We start from the raw sequence: 21,035 nt of genomic DNA on the forward strand, positions 1-21,035 counted from the left end.
ATAATTAAAAACAAAAACTAAATTCAAAATTTGAAATAAGCAGCCTATTCCATACTGTACCATTAAATTAAATTTTTGCTTACTCTCAAATACAGCATTTGAATTTGATTTCTGCTGTGTAGGAAAAGGCGAAGCAGATTAATTGGAGGAAGGAATGAATACGCATAGCTTCTTAGGACCACATGGCATTCTACAGCCTAAGAATACCAATGGGCTTTTCTGTGGTTCAAGAGCCATATCAAGATTTGATACCAGTTTGAAGATGGTGTCATCAGAGTGTGAAAAATTGCACTTAATCTCAAAACTTGCCCTGGATATTTTCTACATGATGTAATCAGGATATTTTTAGCTGTCAACAATTAAGTAAAGTCTTAAGAATGTACATGTAGTGTTTTCTATTAATACGGCATAAAATTGGAATAATGATCACTGTTGCCGTCATGGCCATCGTAATCATCATCCTCCTCCACACCATTTATTGCAGAGCAGGGGTGTGAGTATTCCTGGATAGTTGTTAGACCAGGTGTTAAACTACATGTCACTTCTTAATTTGGAGTTAGGGAAATGACATCATAAATATAATTCCATCCAAAGAACTAAAACGAATTGTGTAACTTTGCTTGATATTGTGTATTACTTTACTTGATACTGGAGATACAAAGATACGTAAGACATAAGCCCTGCCTTAATATTTATAGTTAAGAAAGAGAAACAGATACAAAGAAATAATTCTAATAACATATGATATGCACTTTGGAAGACAGATGAAGGGATTTGGGTCAGCTTGAATATTGATGCCAAACTAACCTTTGAAGAGGAAGTAAGGATAAATAGATTAAAATGGTAAAAGGGGTGATGCCTTAAAGAAAGCAAGCAACTATCAACTACTGAATAGAGAAAGGGAGAAATTCTGTAGATAGTGGCATTTGAAGGTCCTCAGAGAATAGATGGATCATGAACCTTAGGCCTGTTTGAAAAATTAAATTTACCAAGCTTTACTGTATAAGTTGGAGGAAAAACTAAAGATGGTGAGAACCATTAGGAAGTATTTCAGTAGTCCAAACAGAAGGATTTAGTCCTAAATGGCAGACAGAATAAGGAGTAGAAAAAGAAATGAAAGATGAGCCAAAGATGTATCAGTTTTTCATTTTGAATGAATGAGAACCAAGAGTTAGCTTTGAAAGAAGAAACATGTTTTACTGGAAGATATAATAGACTCTGAGGTGTTGACTATGTAATAGAAAGGAAAGTACCTGCAAGAAGCAAATAATTGTACTGAAGTTCTGGAGAGCCAATGAAGGTGAAATCCAATTGGGATTTACCAGTGGAGAGATATAGATTTATTTTTTCCTCTTATCCATGATGTAACTATTTGCATAGCTCTTATTATCTTGATCTCTCTACCTCTCATGGCATATGCATCAAAAGAAGCATTTATTGTTAAGCCCATAAATGGCAAGTTATGTTCCCTAGCTGCCTTTCAATCCTTCATAGTTGGTCATACATAATGGCAAATCTACTTACTACTTTTGCTACTGATGGCCACGTCTGCTTCTCTGTAGATAGGCATCGTACAGATGAACCTCAACAACTTCTCAGTATGATTAAATGGGGGCTTTTCTTCTGCTTCTTTATCCTTTTCTCATTGCAGCTTAGCGATAAAAAGAAAACTAGTAGGGTTGAAAGAAAATGGTACCCAAATCCACAGGAGCCACTTAAATGAAATATCAAGCACTACCTCCTCAGTGTAAGTGGTTTCCACATAGCCATCCATTGTGAAGCCTTAGTAAGCTAAAGAAATGTATCTAATGACTAGTATGCTTACTCCTACATCTAAAATCAGTCATATGAAGAAGGTCCTGAAAGCAATCACAATAAAGCATGAGCAGTTGTCCACTTTTCCATCATTTGCATTTGACTACCATGTAAGATATAAATCACATACATTCTACATGTAAGAAGGACAGATAAGGCATGCAGTGAAATTTTAGCAAGCTGACTCTATTTGTAAAAACAGTTGATTTAACATATCGACAGATACTCATTTTAAATTCTAAAGTATGTAAATTTTGTCGAAATTAAGAGTATAATGATTATATTCATGATACTTAGGGAAGTATTTTATTTTATTTTAATTTTTTGAGGCGGAGTTTCACTCTTGCTGCCCAGGTTAGAGTGCAATGGTGCAATCTCAGCTCACCTCAACCTCTGCCTCCCAGATTCAAGTGATTCTCCTGCCTCACCCTCCCAAGTAGCTGGGATTACAGGCATGTGCCACCACATCCGGCTAATTTTTGTGTTTTTATTAGAGATGGTGTTTCTCCATGTTGGTCAGGCTGATCTTGAACTCCCAACCTCAGGTGATCCACCCACCTCGGCCTCCAAAGTGCTGGGATTACAGAAGTGAGTCACCGCACCTGGCCTTTAGGGAAGTATTGTATACAATGTCATTTATAGTAAATGATTCTTAGATTATTACATAAGAATTAAAAGATTATTCATTGCCAAATCAGAAACTCTTACAGTCACACATGGGAATCTATTAAATATAAATTTTAACTATTTATCTGGGAGACCAATGAACTTCTTTTTAACTATGTGATCATAGTCTAGATACTTGTAGAGAAAAAAAATGAAGTCAGAAAACATAAAATTTTTCATAATAAATTTGCATAATGGACAGATAGACTACCAAAGTGGCCTGTCTGCTACCTCTGTACATAAGGAAATTACATATACACACAAATATATATATATATATTGTGTGAATATGTTGTGTGTGGTGTTGTGCAAGTTTAAACACAAACATACACATATTTACACACATACACATATATTTGCATACATGCACTTGGTTAAGACATATGATTGAGTTCTTATAATAGATTATAATTTTTAAAGTGAAACTTGAATTAAAACAGCAGTAACATGTCTTTAGTATACAAATGGCAATTTGCTTATTTAATCCACTTAGAAACAAATCAAAATGCTATGAGATTTTTTAAAGGCACAGATATTTTGGCCAGGCACGATGGGTCACACCTGTAATCTCAGCACTTTGGGAGACCAAGGCGGGCGATGATCACAAGATCAGGAGATCAAGACCAATGTGGCTAACATGGTGAAACCCGTGTCTACTAAAAATACCAAAAATTAGCTGGATGTGGTAGCTTGTGCCTGTAGTCCCAGCTACTCAGAAGGCTGAGGCAGGAGAATCACTTGAACCCAGGAGGCGGAGGTTGCAATGAGCCAAGATCGTGCCACTGCACTGCAGCCTAGGCAACAAGAGTGAAACTCCATCTCAAAAAATAAAATAAAAAATAAAGTTACAGATAGTCAAAAAGAATATTGTACAATAGTAATTTTGCAGTACTAAATATTGTGCTGTTAGTAGCATATGATATTTACAATAAGTTTTATATAACTTTTTAGTAGAAATATTGGTTAAAAAATCCATTACAAAGAGAAAACTGGACCTAGGAAGAAAAGAAAGATGATGTTAATAAACAAGTTGGATAAGCATCATTTTAGTTGAGGAAGTTTCTAGTGAGAATCTGAGTATCCTAATCATTTCAGAAACCCTTCCCCTGGGTGTTTAAGTTTTTTACAAGACTAGGTCTCACTTTTTCTCTTAACTTTCATACCTCTTACTCATAATATAGTTCATGACTGGCTGTTTTTTGCCTCAGCTTGTACTGAAATTGCAATTATCATGGTCAACAATGATGGCTTAAATGCTAAAAATAAGTGAACATGTTTCAAGCCTTACTTCCATCTTTCTATGGCAAGTAATATTCTCTTATCTTCAAAATATTTTGTGCTTAATTTTTCACAAAGTCATCTCCAAGTTTTGCACTTGCATTAGAAAATTTGTTTTCTGTGTATGTCATCTTTAACATCAAATTTCTTTTAAATCTAATTGTCTTCAAAACTTTACCCTTTCCCCCTTTTCCCTTCGATTCCTATATGTAATTTCATACATTTCCAAATCTTTGATTGCTTCTGCAAGGTCATTTCCTCAAAGACAAGCGTATTGACAGGTGTATTAGTTAGGATCCCAGGAAACAGATGCACAACATGTCACAACAATGCAAGCAGCATTTATTTACTACGTGGCAAGAATACAGGAATGGATGAGGTTTAGTGGAATCCCAGAAATAGTACAGAACCCCCAGGCAAGCACCTGACAAGCTATTACTATCCCTGGGCCCCGGGGACAAAGAGGGAGGGTATGTAGGAGTAGTGACTTCTATCAAGGGATGCAGCCATCTTGATGTGACCTCAAAGACAGGGATTGACAAGAATGAATATTACTCTAACCCCAATGACATGCCTCCCTCCCAGCTCCTACTAGGACTTCCCTTTGGGCCAAATAGTCTAAAATCTAGGGCACATAGAGGCCCTACTGATGTAGAAAGCTAGGTTAGCTTTCCTGACATAGGCCATGCAGGAGCAAGCTAGAAATTGACCCTGGAAGAGCAAACTAAAATAATCTGTCATAGTGGCATAGATTGAAAATAGTATGCACCTTTTTGTTATATTGCTACTTTTTAACTACACAGGTGACACCAAACATGCACACTCAGACTGTTTTCCAAACTAATATGTCCTTCTGTGAAATGTTTAAAAAATTTTCTTGAGTGATATTGTAGCTAGAAAACATGGGGAAGACATGGGTTTTGTGATGCAAGAGGGTGTCACATGAGAAAGGCCAAATAATTCTTTAACTAAGGCCTCCCTAGAGCAGAACCACAGTCTGCCACCAGTTTCCCAAATCTGGCTTTCTTGTACCAGATTCCTTTGAAAATAGAACGCGAATTAAAAGCTTAGGTTGATTACAGCCCCCAGAACGAAGGCAAGTTGGGGGTTAAAGTGCATACAGAGGACAAATAAGAAGGGGCCATTACTAAGCAGACAACAGCTTCCTAATAGTCACAGCTGACAGCTCTACCACATGGGACATCTTGAGATAGCCCTATACACAACACATCAGAAGAGTCTTTTAGAGGGGAAAAAAAAAGGTGAATTTATCCAGTGGCCTGTTCCAGCCCTTGACTCATACTGGGTAAATCTGTCCCCTTGAGAATCAGCTCCCTTGGCCAGGCACGGTGGCTCACACCTGTAATCCCAGCACTTTGGGAGGCTCAGGTGGGTGGATCACTTAAGGTGAGGAGTTCGAAACCAGCCTGTCCAACATGGCAAAACCCCGTCTCTACTAAAAATACAAAATTAGCCGGGCATGGTGGTGCATCCCTGTAATCCCAGCTACTCGGGAGGCTGAGGCAGGAGAATCAGTTGAACCTAGGGGGCAGAGGTTTTAGTGAGCCAAGATTGTGCCACTGCACTCCAGCCTGGGCAACAAGAGCAAAAGTTCATCTCAAAAAAAAAAAAAAAAAGAGAGAATCAGCTCCTCTGCACTAAGTTGCCTCAGTGATGAGTCCAGTTAAATTTAGAGGAAGCAAGAATCCTGCTGGTTCAGGGTACAGGTGCAGTGATTTCTCCTATAGATAACAGCATATGAGGGCCAGGTGTCAGTACAGACCTGTTACTTCTTTAGTGATGTGACAGCTAAAAAGACATTGGTGCTCGCTATGGTCTCTGGGCACAGCAAAGAAAGTCTTAAGACCAGGAAATAACCTGTAGCACTGACAGTGACTCACGACTGTAACTATGGTAGTGCAAAATTGTGCAAGTCTTTTTTGTTCTCACAAGAAAGCACTGATGTGTAAACTATGATGCCAGTTTATCACTTGCAATGAGAAGATGTGACTTGCAAACACATTTCAATCTGGGCCTATTATTCCACTTCACATAAAACCCACTGATATCTACAACAGTATTTCTCAAGAGTTTCTGATGTGTGCAGATAAAGGCTGAGAAGTGTAAGGAAATACAGTATTTTGTGTCTTACTCTAGTAGCAGAGTACATAGAATATTTTCTTAAAATGTTATTTTATTTTAAGCTATACAAATATTAAATTTAATTTAAATTATTTAAGTGATATATTAATGAGCTTCAAGGAATACTGACATTCCCAGAAGCTACCCCATGTGTGTACTATGGGTTTCAGTACTTCCTCACATATAGTTAAAAGTATTGACATGAAGAATAAGGTCTAAATTTCTTAACATAATATATAATGGCCTTTATGGTAAAGGCTCTAACACTTTATTTATTTATTCAACTACTCTGCAACTACTGAATGCCAGCACTGTTAAAGGAAATGTATTGGGCACACAGAATACAGTGAAGAGTGAGGAAGTAGATATAACCACTGAATATACAGTTTAGATTCTAGGGGGAGTATATAAATAAATAAGCTATCGCAATATAGGGTGACAAGATTTCCAGTAGAAGTACAGGGGGCTAAATATATAGGACTTGTCTGAATTGTACTAGAGGAGTGTCAGGCAAAGCTTCTTAAACAACTATCTTCTAAGATAAGAATTAAAGTACAAATAGGCATCCATCAGGGAAAGTAGGACAAAGCAGAGAACAGCAAATTGTTTGAAGGCTGAGAGATTAGAGATGAGACTCCTCAGCAGGCAGAACCAACTTGTGAATGGCTTTGAAAGCCATGGTAAGAAGATTAGACTTAATACTAAGAGCGATAGGGAGTCTCTGAATGTTCTAAGAAGTGGAGTTATGTGAACAGGTTCACATTTTAACATGATCATCCTGACTAGGATGATTGACAGGGTGATTAAGACTGGAGGCAAGGAAGCCAATTGAACTGTTTTTGTAATCACTTAGGTATGAAGTAGTGATAGTCAACAGTGAACTGAGATATATGCCAATGGATTGAAGATACCTTGGTGATAGAGTGAATATGTGGAGAAAGAAGGAGGAAAAACGATTATGCTCAGGTTTCTATTTTGAGTTTGCGCTATATAGGAGAGCATCCATGAAAGAATGGAGAGGGTGAGAGCTCAGGGGCCTATACTACATTTAAAGGGAGTTGCAAAAATGGATCCCATCTGAAGCACTAAAGAGAATTTGGGACTTTTCAACACCTGTAAGACAAAATATTCCAAAACTAGCGTTTAAGAATATTCAAATGACAATTCCATCATAATTTATACTGACTTCTAAATCTATCCTCTAAAATGTATTAAATTTTCTGGTTGCCAGTACTGGGGATTTTTTACACATTTTCATATACTGTTTTTTCAGCCTAGGATAACCTTTTCTACCTTGAAATCTCCTCTCTATTCTTCAGGATTTAAATCAGTTGACCTCTCTTTGAAGCCTTCTTAAGTTCTTGATGCAGACTTAATTTCTTCCCTTTTGCCTTTGGAACTTCTCTTCACTTACTTTGTCTGTGCATCTCATTAACCTCTTTAAGAGCTGAATAGTGTGTGACCAGATAATCTTTGCATACTCACAACCTAGCACATACTAGGCACACAGTGAATATTTATGGAATAAATGGATAGGTGAACACAATTATTTCAGCAAAACATAGTCATAATACTGGTTTTATAGTAAAACAAATAGAGAAGATGAAAAAGATGGCATTTTATGTTGGGAGAATCACATAACTGCTTACTTTAATATAAGAGAAGAAACAACTCTGAATAATTAGTTCATAATTATCTCCCTTGTACTGTGCCTCAGTATATTGGCGTCACATTCTTCTCCTTTGAGATGAATACCCCTTGGCTTTCCTGAAGGTACTTTAATACCTCAGTAAAACAAGATTGCTTATATAGACATCAGAAGCAACCCTAGTTATTGAATACTACTATACAATAATTCTCTGAGGTCCACATATTCTCACCTGAAATAGTTCTAGTAGTTCTCTGAAATTTGACGTTCAACTCATGGAGATTATGAAATTGAGTTGCTCTAAAGTTTATTAAACAAATCTACCTGTCTTGAGATAAGCTGAAGGATTGTAAAGACTATTTTAAGGCATCATATTTGACTGCATAAGAAGTAATGGTAATTAGACTATCTCTATTGTCCTGAGGATACTGCTAGTTAAAGCCAATTACCCAGCTTTTCACAGGCAAGCCATTAATAAACGTTCATATCAGACAAGGCAAAATCCATTGCTTCAGTAGTATAATATTGGGTGTAATGAACAAGGTGAGATAAAGAGTGTTGCTTTAATTTATTAACTATCCTTTCCCTCGGCACCTTTTGATCTACTTGGGTTTCCTTACATTATCTAGTGTATTTTTAGAAAAGATTAAACTATACAAATAATTTAATGTTCTTTTTTATTCCAGGATTTGCATAAAAGAAAAATAGTATGCCAACACTTCTATAAATAATGAAAGATATATCTCTATTTGGTTTCTTTCCACAGAACTCACATAGCAATTAATAGAGGGCCCTATGTGACTGAGCTTGTTCTTTTTAATACAACAGAATTTTAAGTAATGACTTTACATTTGGATTCTAGTTTTTTAGGTGCATGCTTTTCTAAGATCCAACACAAATTTATCAGTGCATTTGTGATTCCTCACAGTAATCAGAAACTGATGTCTACCCTTCAATGTAAGCTATTGCATTCTGAATGTAAAATGATTGTGTCTAATTTTTAAAAATTCTTTTGAATTTTGAAATGAACGTTTTTCCATCTTTGCTTTAGCTATTTATGGCTCTATTTTATTAAGCCTAATATGTTGAAATAAATCTTTTCAATCATTCCCCTGATGCAGTAGGCATTTGTAATAACTGTAAGGTTTTCTCTTTAGAGAAATGAGTCTTTTCCCCTGGCCACCGTTGCTTGCAATTCTGCTGGCTGCCCCCAGGTGAATGATGGTATTGAGGGTTGTGATATTATGACCCGGCTGAGCAGGAATGTTATTAAATGGATCACTGTTTATTTGTAAAAGGTATAGTTTACCAACTTCTCATGCAATGTGGTGGCATAAGTTCATGTGCTTAAGTTTCCACTTTTCCAAATTGCCAAAGAAATATTTTTAAAAGGTCAAAATAATAAATCAGATCTGGAAAAAATGATACATAATATGAGGAATTTCTATAAGATATACAATTAGAACCAGATGGAGTGAATTTTTTCTCAGCATGAAATTTGTATCTTCCATTTCAGTAAATTGTATTGTTCACACAGTTACCTAAATTCAAAGCCTGAGATTCATCACATTTTCTTCCCTTTCTCCCCAGGCTACGTATTTTCTGCCTCACTTCCAGATCTGCTCTCCATTTTTCTCCACTCTGCCTCACACCCTAAGAAGCTGACTTTTATTGACTGCAACTACCAAACTCCCCACTGCCTCTGACTTCCAGTTGCATTTGGGCAATGTGATTGGAGGACACTGAAGGGGCACAAAAAGAAAAAGACCAGAGGATTTATTCCTTATTCTCTACCTCTAGTCTCTATATATCTCTAGTACAAGTTTGTGGTAGATGCATCTCCCTCTCCAGGACTAAAACTCTTATCAGATGATTCTTCTGATACAGGGAGATCTGTCCACATTGCAGAAATTATTCCATCTGCTTGCCTTTTCAAGTCCGTTGATTACTATCAGATTCTAGCCCTGGGAAACTTCCTCTCTCTTATTGATTCTCTTAAACTTTTCCAACTTGAAATAGTCTGTTCATTAAACTCATTTTAATTACCCTTCCTATTTTTTTATTTGTATAAATTTATGGGGTGCAAGCACAATTTTGTTACATCCATAGATTGCATAGTGGTCAAGTCAGGGCTTTTGGAATATCCATCACTTGAATAAGATACATTGTATCCATTTAGTAATTTTTCATCATCCACCCCCTCCAACTTCCTCACTTTTTCTAGACTCCATTGTCTATTATTCCACTGTCTACATCCATGGGGACACATTATTTAGCTCCTGCTTCTGAGTCAGAGCACGTTAAATTCGTCTTTCTGTGTCTGACTTGTTTCAAATAAGATTATGGCTTCCAGTTCCTTTCATGTTGCTGCAAAGGGCATGATTTTATTCTTCCTTATGGCTATATATACTGCATTTTCTTTGTCCAATCATCTATTAATGGACCCTTATGTTGATTCTATATTTTTGATACTGTGAATAGTGTACCAATTTACCTTCCTACCAATGGTGTATAAAAGTTACCCGTTTCCTGTATCCTTGCCAATATCTGCTATTTCCACCCTTTCTGAATGTACCATCTGTTTCCTGACAGCCCCTGACTGGTGCACACTTCATACTTAAAACCAATCACAAAGTTCTTTTGGAAACAAACCATATTTCTCCCAAATCTCTTTACTTTTTTACATTCCCAGTAACATTCTCTTAGTTCAAGTATCAGTCCACTTCTCCTTCAACTGCCTCCAGTTCCATTCCAAAGCATCCTCCATACAAAAACCAGAGTGGAGTTTCAAAAATAAACATGGATTATTAATTTACTACTTAAGAGACATTGATGACTTCACTTTGCCTTAAATCATGGCCAACAAGCCTCCTCATATTCCAGCCCTGTCTCTCAAGACTCACCTACTGGCAACCTTAATTGCACTACACACACACACACACACACACACACACACACACACACACACACTTCCTCCATACCAAATCGCTTGCAATTCTCCATGCAGGCTATCTCTTTCCTCTAGATCTTTAAACACATAACTTCATCTGGCAGGTTTCCGAGAGCCCTTCCTAACATCACAGGCTTCTTTGCTTCTCCTACTTTTCCTATAGCAAACTCCATCTGGTCTTTTAGGACTCAGCCTCTTAAGGATATCCTTGCTGATAGTTTTTACTCTACTAATGTCAAATATAATCTTAACCTCAACACTGTCATCAGTAGGTCCCCTTTTTGTCTCTTACCAACAGTGTATAGAAATTTTAGGAAGTTTTAGTTCAAGGTTCAAACTATATGAGTTCAAATCCATTTCCACCATACAAATATTTACCTTGAGACACTGAGCCTGTTTATTAAGTATATTAAGTGTTTTCTCATTGTGCATTTAGGAAAATAAAATTAGGGTTTATTTTAGTTCTCGTGAGAATTAAATTATATTCATATATAAGCAGCATTTAGAGCAGTATAGGTGTAGAGTCACCCTCAATGCATTATGCAATTTTACAACTGCATTTTTTCTCAACTCCACAAAACTTAATGCTCCTTACAAAGGGTCCAGGGTTTATTGGTCACCTTATAATTTTGATGAGTGAGTTTTTGTTGCATAGAGGATAATTTAGAAGTCCTTTTTGGTTAAATAAATGAATGAATTGTGTGTAATTAATCCTAGATCGATTTACTTGGCTTTTCTTTTGGTCTATTTTGTTTTTCAAATCCTGGCTGGTAATGTCTAGGTCTAGATTACTTAAAGGAGTCCTTTCCATGAAATAGATACTTTTTGAGACTCCTGTGAACCTCAGAAAGTTCCTTCCTCCTTGTAAGGCTCAGAGGACAGAGTTAATTTGTCTTTGCCAGCACCTATGTTCTTATGGCTGGAGCTAAGTGTGTGATTTTTAATTATGTCACCTTGATTACTCACTTGTCTTTCATTAATTTGGATTCACTTTCCAGGTAATAAGTAATCACACATTTTTAATGCTGGCTAATGTTTTAGAATATTTTTCTTTCCAGTAAGTTTTATGTTAATTTGGAAGTCTTCCAGAGTACTATCTCTCCATATTGAAATGAATAAATTAAATTTAATTAATATAATAAATGTTTCCATTTGACATGAAACACTTACTAAAATACTGCATATTTATATATTTCTTACTAACCATAGTGGCAAGGCATTCAAACTTCAGACTTCCAAATCTAAATGAAGCCATTACGTAAAAATATAGCCTTAGTCAAAGATAAAGTTTTTATACAGTTTTCAATTTAATTTCTTGCATTCCCTCAAAAATCTACATACTTTTTGCATTTGAATATGAATTTGTGGATTTAAGGATCCATGCTACAGAGTTCACTTCCCACAGGGATTCATTGCATTTATATCTAAAAACGGTTTGCTTTTTAAATGCCTTTTCTCAGAATGTATCTATGGATTAGAACATATATAAAATCAAAAAATACTTCTCTAGCAACTACTAGGTGTCAGAACTATGCTAAGTGTTCATTACTTAAGTAAACAAATGACATTGCTTTAAGGTTTTAATCGTAGAAAAGGAGATAGTTATAGTAAAACAATTAAGTGTTCTGTGGTACAAATACAATATATAAAATATTGAGCTTTGCAAACTGTACACACATATCTAAGTCTACTTCCATCTAAAATCTATAGGAAATGCAAGACCATAAGGACATCACACAAACACAAACATACCCCTTCAAAACCTACATTCATACGTATCAGTGTTGAAAGCAGTAAGATTCCTTTAAGAGATAAGCATTCTGAGAAATTTCTGTAAGATTTAAAAGTAACTATGACTTCCATTGCAGGTAGTATAGCAACTAAAAAAAAATTCCAGCTATAAGACGTATGAATATATATGCTAACACAGAGAAAAAGTACTAAATTACTATGAGCCAAGATAATAAAAATTCTTAGAGCTGATAGAAATTAAGAAAGAAAAGAGGGGAAAAAAGGATACTTAAGGAAACTTAAATATCTCAACTTTATGTAGGAAGGGGAAAATCTTCCCCATTTATTTACAACAGTAAACTAGCTGGATATGGAGGTTAATGGACCAAACCTATTATTTACCCAAATTTCTTAAATAACATTTTGTTTTATAATGTTTCCTATTCGGAATTGTCCTTAAGCATGGACAAAGCAAATACAAATTATTTTTGGAGTAATGGCTTATCCTCAGGCATCAAAGTAGACAGAAACCAGCCGAACAAAGGGGGTGGCTTGGATCTCCAAAGACCAGATGTTGCCATTATCAAATACAGAATTTTTTAAAAGGTATGCTTATTTTTTAAGAAATGAAACAGGAAGATTAAAGTAAGTATAAGAAAAAAAAGATGTCATAAAAACAGAGTAGAAGCCAGGCACATTGGTTCACATCTGTAATGCCAGCACTTTGGGAGACTGAGGTGAGAGGATCACTTGAGCCCAGCCAGGAGGTTGAGGCTGCAGTGAGCCATGATTGTATCACTGAACTGCTGCCTGGGAAACTAAGATGCTGTCAAAAAATAAAAATAAAAACCCTGAGTAAAGAGTTTTAAAATACAAGCAAATAGAACTTCATATATATAAATGTTTGAAATAGACAAATTAAACAGAAGGTAGACAAAGCTGTAAAGAGAATTAATGAGCAAGATAATATACCTAAAAAATACTATGAGTTGGAAAAGATATGTTGCAAAAGGAGCTGAGGATATGGAGAATAAAATAAGAAAATTTGATCTCATATAATACACACTTTAACAGGAGATAATAAAGTGAATGTGAAAGGACTATATTTGCAGAATAGATAAAAACCATAAATTCTCTCAATAGAAAAGCCCTCTGAAAAACAACCTAACCTAGATGAATAAAAACAATTCTTCATCTCAACACATCACACTGAAAAAGTTCTGTTCAACCAAGACAAAGGGAACTCCTTAAAAGTATTGAGAAAGGAAATACAAGTTTCCTACAGAAGTGATAACTGGACTTAACAAGCAAATTTTCAATGGAATCAATGGAAGAGGGAAAACAATGAAAACATTACAAAATTCTCAAGAAGACCAACAAATCTTTTTTGGAAAGATTTAAAATGAACAAACATCCATTAATAGAATTACGTCCTATAAATTGACAAATGAAAACAATTGAAGTGAGGAAAGAATGTTTTCTAGCAACTCAAAATCGATAAAATGAAAATGAAAAATGATATATCAGATATATAACCAATTAAATGAAGATTACAATTAATTTTACTGAGGGATTGGGGAAATTAGTACTTAAAAATATTTGGAGAGCTTAATTTTGTAATAGTTTTTATGGAGTACATATTAAAATGAAAATTGGGGACATTTTGTGACCCAATAAGTTACATTTCTACATATTTATTCTTCAGATGAACTCACAGTGGTCACGAGATATTTGTATGATGATATTCACTGTAGTATTTATAACTTGAAAAATCTGAAACAACCATTATGTTTATCAATAGGGAAATTATAGAATACATTGTGATTCATCATCACTAAAAACTTACCTCATTAAAGTTTCTGAGTTACATCACATATAATGACAGTAAAAGATCCCCAAGATATTTTATTGTGAAAAATGTGAGATTTTAAGGTTAAAGTTAGCCTCAGAGGAACCCCAGCATATGAAACCCATAAAGCATGGTATATTGAAAATATTATTCTTAGATGTAGCTAGAACATACATAGGATATACAGGAAGACACTCCAGGCCGATGAAACTGAAAAGTGGGGTAATGATAATACAAACCAGAGAAAAATGCATACTTTGAATTGGAAAAAATTGGGGCTGAGAATAATACAAGAAAAATGAACATAAAAGGAGAAAGATGAATTAGAGGATGATAGGAACTAAAGTAAGGGATGTCAAAAAGGAAATATGAACATAAACCTGTTGAAAGGTCTAGAGGGCATTTTACTGTACAACAATAACAAAAAAAAAATAGAGTAGAATTTGAGGTGTGAAAGAGGAGAAAGAAAAGGAATCCAGTTTCTGATACTTTCTGAGTTGTTTTATATGCAGAAAGTATCAATCTAATTCCCATCCAGCTTTGGGCTCCGGTATCAAAATGCATAGAGTTTGCCTGATCTCTATGATCAAGAATAACCCTCTGTACTCTGGTATGAGACAGGAAAATCATAATCTATCAAGGTGGAGTAAGTGTTTCAAAAATACCCACCCTGCATACTGAGAAACAGCGGTCTGGAATGCCCTGAGGTGCCAGTCTTGCCTAACACACAAGGATGCAGGGAACATGAATCATATGACAAAGATTATAATCTAAGGAATCCTATTTGTGGCTATGTAATAGCTAAAGAACAGAAGATGGCGGGAAAGAAATGCATTCGTCTAGTGAGAAAAATTAGGAAAATATGAAAACAAGATCCATTAAAATTACACTATTATGTGGAGTGAATTTGTTCATTTGCATTTTTGAATGACAATCTTAATAAACTCATTAAAATTTAAATTTTATTCTATTAAATAAATGTTATATTCAAAAAAAGAGTAACACTTGGGATGTTTCTTCAGATTAATTTTTCCATGTATAATTTGTTTTAATATCTAATATTTATTTTGAATGGCAAATGAGAATTTTTCACGTACTAACAGTAATTTTACATATTTCTTTTTTAATAATGACAATTATATACATTTTAAACAGCAAAAGTATTTTTCTATATTGCTTTGCCCTCTGATAGAATTCCCTTTGATTATTTTCAAAGTTATTAATAAAACTAAAAACAACATAAAATTTTGGAACTAGCTGAGCATGCTGACAATTTAAACTTTTGAAGTCATTTTTCCATATGTTTAAAGCTTTATTTAATATTATGATGTTCTCAAGATTTGAAAGTTAAAACGGTAATTGAATTATTTTCTGGATTTATTCCTCTTAGCCACACCACTAAGACATCATTAGCTGTTTTAAGTCATCCTGTATGAAAATCGAATACCTGACAACTAAAAAACTCCACAGAAACAGTATGGGAGATGATACAAGTTATACATATAGGTGTAGATGTAGATATAGACATAAGTATATGAAATACATGTGTATGTGTTTATAGCTGTGACATTTGATAATGCATGGAGAAACAGAGGGCTTAGAAAGAATGGTAAGCCATCACACCCTTTACTGTACATTACCGGCAAAGGCATTCTACTCAGCTGGTTGGTCCCTCTGTGACTCCAGGTGAATGAAGCAGATGTTAGTTAGGCAAGTTCAGAAAACTACTTTTCACTTAAGCAGGGGTGGTGGGGAATTATTCTGCATATGATACTTATTAACAAAGAAATACAATTAGAAACAGCAAGTTTCTAGTTTTTATGTAACTGCCTATTAAACAGCAAAATTTGATGAAGAAATTATTGGTGTAAGTACAGTAAAAGTTGTTACTGTGTAAACTGTGGCAATTATTCTGAGGCAAATTTGTCAAAATTCTTAAAAAACTAAGTGTACATACTACTTATAAGAGTTTATGATGCCCGGATCTGGGGGATAGAACAAATAAGGAGATTTTTGTCAAAGATACAAAGCAAAAAGAATTTTTGATCCAACAAGGATATAGAGAATTTGAACTCTTATATTTTGCTGGCAGAAAGGTAAAATGGTGAAGCCTCTTTGGAAAATAGTTTGGCAGTTGTTAAAATGTTCAACATAGAACATGTAATCCAGCAATTCCATTCCTAAGAATATTCCCAAAAGAAATTGAAACATACCTCCAGACAAAAATTTGAACATGAATGTTAATAGTATTATTTACAATAGCCAAGAGGTCGAAAAGGCCCACATATCTTTCAACCAATGAATGAAAAAATAAAATATGATAGATCCATATCAGTGCTAAAAATGAATAAAGCTCTGATTCATGCAACAACATGGATGAACCTTGAAAACATTACACTAAATGAGAAAGCCAGTTCAAAGCAATATGTTATATGATTTTATTTATATGAAATGTCTGAAATAGGCAAATTTTTCTATAGAGACAGAATATAGGTTAAAGGTTTACTGAGACCAGACTGAGGATGTGTGGTGGAGAGTGGCTGTTAAGGGAAATGACACTTCTTTTGCGAATGACAAAATATAAAGCTCGATTGTGGTGATGCTTGTACAATTCTGTATCTACTAAAAATTATTAGATAATGCACTTTAAATGGGTACACTATGTATGTAAATCATATCTCAGTGTAACTACTGAAAATAAAGTTATGATTCAGTCAACAAGAAACAACTCGAGACAGCTAAAATATATCAGGTAAACATGGGGAGAAATGTCAGATATAGGTGATGGGGAGGAAGGCAGCAAACCACATTGCCACGTATGTACCTATGCAACAATCTTGCATGTTCTTCACATGTACCCCAAAACCTAAAAAGCAATGAAATATATATATATATATATACTGGTAGAATCCATGATGATATATGCGAACAATGAAAACACTCTGCAGCTTTTAAAAGCAAAGTGAAGAACTATACTTACAAATAAAGCAGCCTATCAAGAACTATTTTTAGGTAAAAAAAAAAAAAAGAATAGCATATCTAAGTGGAAAGATAAAGTGGAATGAAGTATATCTTTAGAGTATATTCTCATTTTTGTAAAAAAAGTCCATGTTTTCTGTACATGAGATATATGGATTTTGTTTTCCAGATTATAACTCATTTGTTTTACTACTCTTTACAATCAAACACAATGATTTTTGAACCTTTTCTTCTCCTTACACTATTAAAGCTCTAAACTGAAGAGTCTTCTAGCAGCGTTTATTTAATACTTCATCATCATTCTAAAAATGATCCTACTTCTGTACTTGAGAAGCCGGGTTTCTAGGCACATATCTGAGTCAGCCCACTCTTCCTTCTAAAAATTTGTGCCAGACAAATGTCTGTTGAGCAGTGGTGAAGTCAGCTGGCAATGAGCAAAATGCTTCAGGGTGAAGCAATGCGAAATGTTTAGTCCTATGGTTTTCACAGGCTGCTTGCTGCGGGATTGAAACAATGAGGAGTGTGTTTTCCTTTCCTGTTCCAACTAGAGTTCCCCAACATGACTGAAAATTGCTGTCCTATCAAGGTGTCTTTCTCTAATGATCAAGTTTGGTTTTGAATCAAATGAGCATATGTTATTCAGATACTAATTCATTAAGAAAAAGTTATTGAAGACTTCTTGCTATAATAATGGCTGATTTATCACTGTATCCTTGTACAAAGTTACCTAAGAAGCAGTCAAACAGATTTCTGCACTTACTATTTTCTAAACTCTCATACATTTATGATTTCTAGAATTTTAAAAATGGTAATTTTACTGTTCCTTTTTACATTGCTAACTATATTACTATGTCTATCATCTAGTTATGTTTAATAAACCTCCACAGTCAGTTGATATTTTTAACCTGTATGTGAAAGTAAAATTTCAGCAGTGTGAACTAATTGTCCGTTTTAAATATATAACAAATTGAATACATTTTAATTCTAAGTTTTAAAACAAGTAAATTCATGACATAATTTATAACCTGCAAAAATAAAACTGAAAGACAAAGACTATTAATAATTATATATTGAATGTGAAATTTGATTTTTATAACAAAGATCAAATGATTAATGTTGCTTTCAAAAATTGATTTGTGTCCTGTTTTTAGATCAATTGATAGCAATTATTTTTGTGCAATCAGTTAACAAATGAAATGTGCAAAATATTGATTTTTTTTCAGGTGAGACACAGGCTCCCTGGGTAGCTACAGTAGGGGAAAGAAGTAGTGGCATTTAATTCTAATTTATTCCTGAAAAAGCAGTGATTGACTGCAGTTCATGAAGTCCATGGCAAATGTTAGACGAAATGGTAAAATTATTCAAAAACATTAAGACTAAAAATTAAATTAGAATTCAGAATATTGAGTAATAAATCCCATGTCATTCATATTAGCATTGCCATTTGACTTGATGAAAATTGCCTTAAAGAGACAAACTTATAGTGTAAGTGCTAATAGGAAGAAGCATGCTAATTTTCTAATAGAGCAATATCAGAGAAAGTTGATTACAAAACTGTATCAAAAGAATTAGAAAATTTATATTATTTATAAAATTAAAGAGTTATATAATGGAGTTATAAAATTAACCCGGGGTGGCAAAATTATTTCACTTGCTATTTTTCTTGTTAGTAGTGTGGTACAGGACAGGTGCGGTGATTCATGCCTGTAATCCCATCACTTTGGGAGGCCGAGGCTGGCAGATCACCTGAGGCAAGGAGTTTGAGACCAGCCTGGACAACAAGGCAAAACCCCATCTCTACTAAAAATACAAAACATCAGCAGTGCATGGTGGAGTCACATATAATCCTAGCTACTCGAGAAGCTGAGGCAGGAGAATTGCTTGAACCCAGGAGTGAAGGCTGCAGTGAGCGAAGAGTGCACCATTGCACTGCAGCCACTGGGCAACAAGAGTGAAACTCCATCTCAGATAAACAACAACAACAAAAAGTAGTATGGTACATTGCATTTTTACAAAAAATGATTCAAATTCATTTATACAATATTTATTGGAGAGCCTACTGGAGATCAAGCATTGTTAGGAATAAAATGAAAAGCACACAGAAGTCGTCAATGTATCCTTTATGTAAATTGCAATTCAGAGGAAAGAGAAGTGGGTCAGGCTTAATTATGAATAAAATCTGTGATGAACTTCATGAAGAAGAATTTCAGTTTGCAAAAGAACTGACCTGCACATTAACATACCAGTAAAATATAAATTATCTATTTCATTTTACTCAACTCTTTTATTCCAATAAATTGACATTAATGTGTGTAGTACATCTAAAAATAGGTATTTAAGTCTCTAATATCAGTTGGGGAATGTTTGAAGTGACTTCTTTTGCTAAGGTTTTATCTTTATGACAAGGTACAAAATAAAATTTCTTATATTTAATTGCTGATTATTTTTATTGTAGCAAGGTTTTATACTTTAAAAAGATAATTATCTCATGATTATATTAAGGAGAATTCTAAAAACACTTCCCAAACAGTATTTAAAGCTCATAAGTACTCTGAAGACAATCATTCAACACATTTTCATTAAGTATTATAAAGATTTCTGATAAAATGAGAAACTTTTGTATGGAGGAAGAAAAAAAACGAGTATGTACAACCTAAATAGTAGAGGCTACACATGAAATAACTGTACTACAAGTGCATGGTAAATATTCTAACAGTGCTACAGATGAGATGTGCAGTTTTAGACAGGAGAGAAACATCAGTTACATCTTGTTGGCCAGGGACAAAAACTAATACAGGCATGGGCTTAGTACTGTAGGCAAAATTTAGATAGGAACTGAGAAACAACAATGCATAAAAAGTAGATTCAACAGACTTCCAAAATTAGGAAATTTCAGGGTCTTTAAGGAATAGTAATCTTATTTGGTTTGAGAGAATTTAAGGTACTTATTAGGAATCATGAAAAAGTAGGCTGGAAGAGCAGAGAGAAATCAGATTGTCAAGGGGTTTTGAATCTGAAAGTAGGAAATTTCACATAATTCAGAGAGAATTTTGTCATTCATTATTTATTAGAAAAGATTAAAATGGTATTAAAATTCATTTTAAAAAAAGTTAGGGAGTATGTGTGGCTATTTCTAAGGTACCTCTTGGATAGCTCCAGAAATTAATGCTAAGTCAGACTGATGATTGCACATTTCTAGCAGTTAACTTAGAAAGTCTTCAAATTCAAACCATTTTAGCATGAAAATGTTACATGACCTAATTCTTGATCTTAGGCTCATAAGATAAGAAACAGCTAGAAGGGGACTATGTTCCGTAAAATTACTGAGAAGTTTATGAAGGTCATTTCTTCCACGATTCTTACTACTACAGGGTCATATGTGGCTCAGAAATTTTTAACATTTACATATCTCATAATTGTGAAACAAACATTATAATTTTGTCCTCAGTTAAAACTTGGATCAGTGTTGCTTTGATTTTCTCTTATATTAAATCAAATTTTCTATTATTTCTATTTATGTTCCTAGTTCTTTTACTTATATTTTGCTTTCTGGTCTGTTTATAAATCACAGGTCCCAGGGTTTTATGCTGTCTCCAACAGCCTCCTTTGTTGATGATTCTGATGTGACACAAGGGATTGATACCATGTGGACTTCCATCACCCCCTCTGTTGCAGCGCCATCTGTGTGCCAGGAGGATCTATGCCACAATGGAGGCACATGCCATCCCATCTTCCCCTCCAGTGGTGTAGTCTCATTCCAATGTGACTGTCCACTACATTTCACTGGACGCTTATGTGAAAAAGGTAATCAATCTTCATTATCCTTTTATATTTCTTTTTAAAAGCCAGAGAATGGATGGGAGTTGAAATGTATTATAAACACAGTGATGGGTACTAGCGCAAACAAGAAACATCTGTATAATTTTATTTTAAAATGAATTCTGATAGAATACTTTCAGTTTAGTATTGTAGAAGCA

The 21,035-nt window shown here is 34.5% G+C and overlaps 1 protein-coding gene and 1 long non-coding RNA gene across 4 annotated transcripts in view; one reads left to right on the forward strand and one right to left on the reverse strand.

Annotated features, from left to right (window-relative positions):
- The window catches only part of EYS (eyes shut homolog), a 2,025,572-nt gene that overhangs the window by 1,465,688 nt on the left and 538,849 nt on the right, over positions 1–21,035 (forward strand). The window contains 1 exon segment of the mRNA XM_021676159.2: positions 20,630–20,862. Coding sequence (XP_021531834.2) covers positions 20,630–20,862 — 233 coding nt within the window.
- The window catches only part of LOC105723026 (uncharacterized), a 277,237-nt gene that overhangs the window by 72,043 nt on the left and 184,159 nt on the right, over positions 1–21,035 (reverse strand). The gene's annotated exons all lie outside the window — the stretch shown is intronic.

Source organism: Aotus nancymaae, unplaced genomic scaffold (genome assembly GCF_030222135.1).
Source record: "Aotus nancymaae isolate 86718 unplaced genomic scaffold, 86718_ANA_hifiasm-v0.15.2.pri h1tg000040l, whole genome shotgun sequence".
Lineage (NCBI taxonomy): Eukaryota > Metazoa > Chordata > Mammalia > Primates > Aotidae > Aotus > Aotus nancymaae.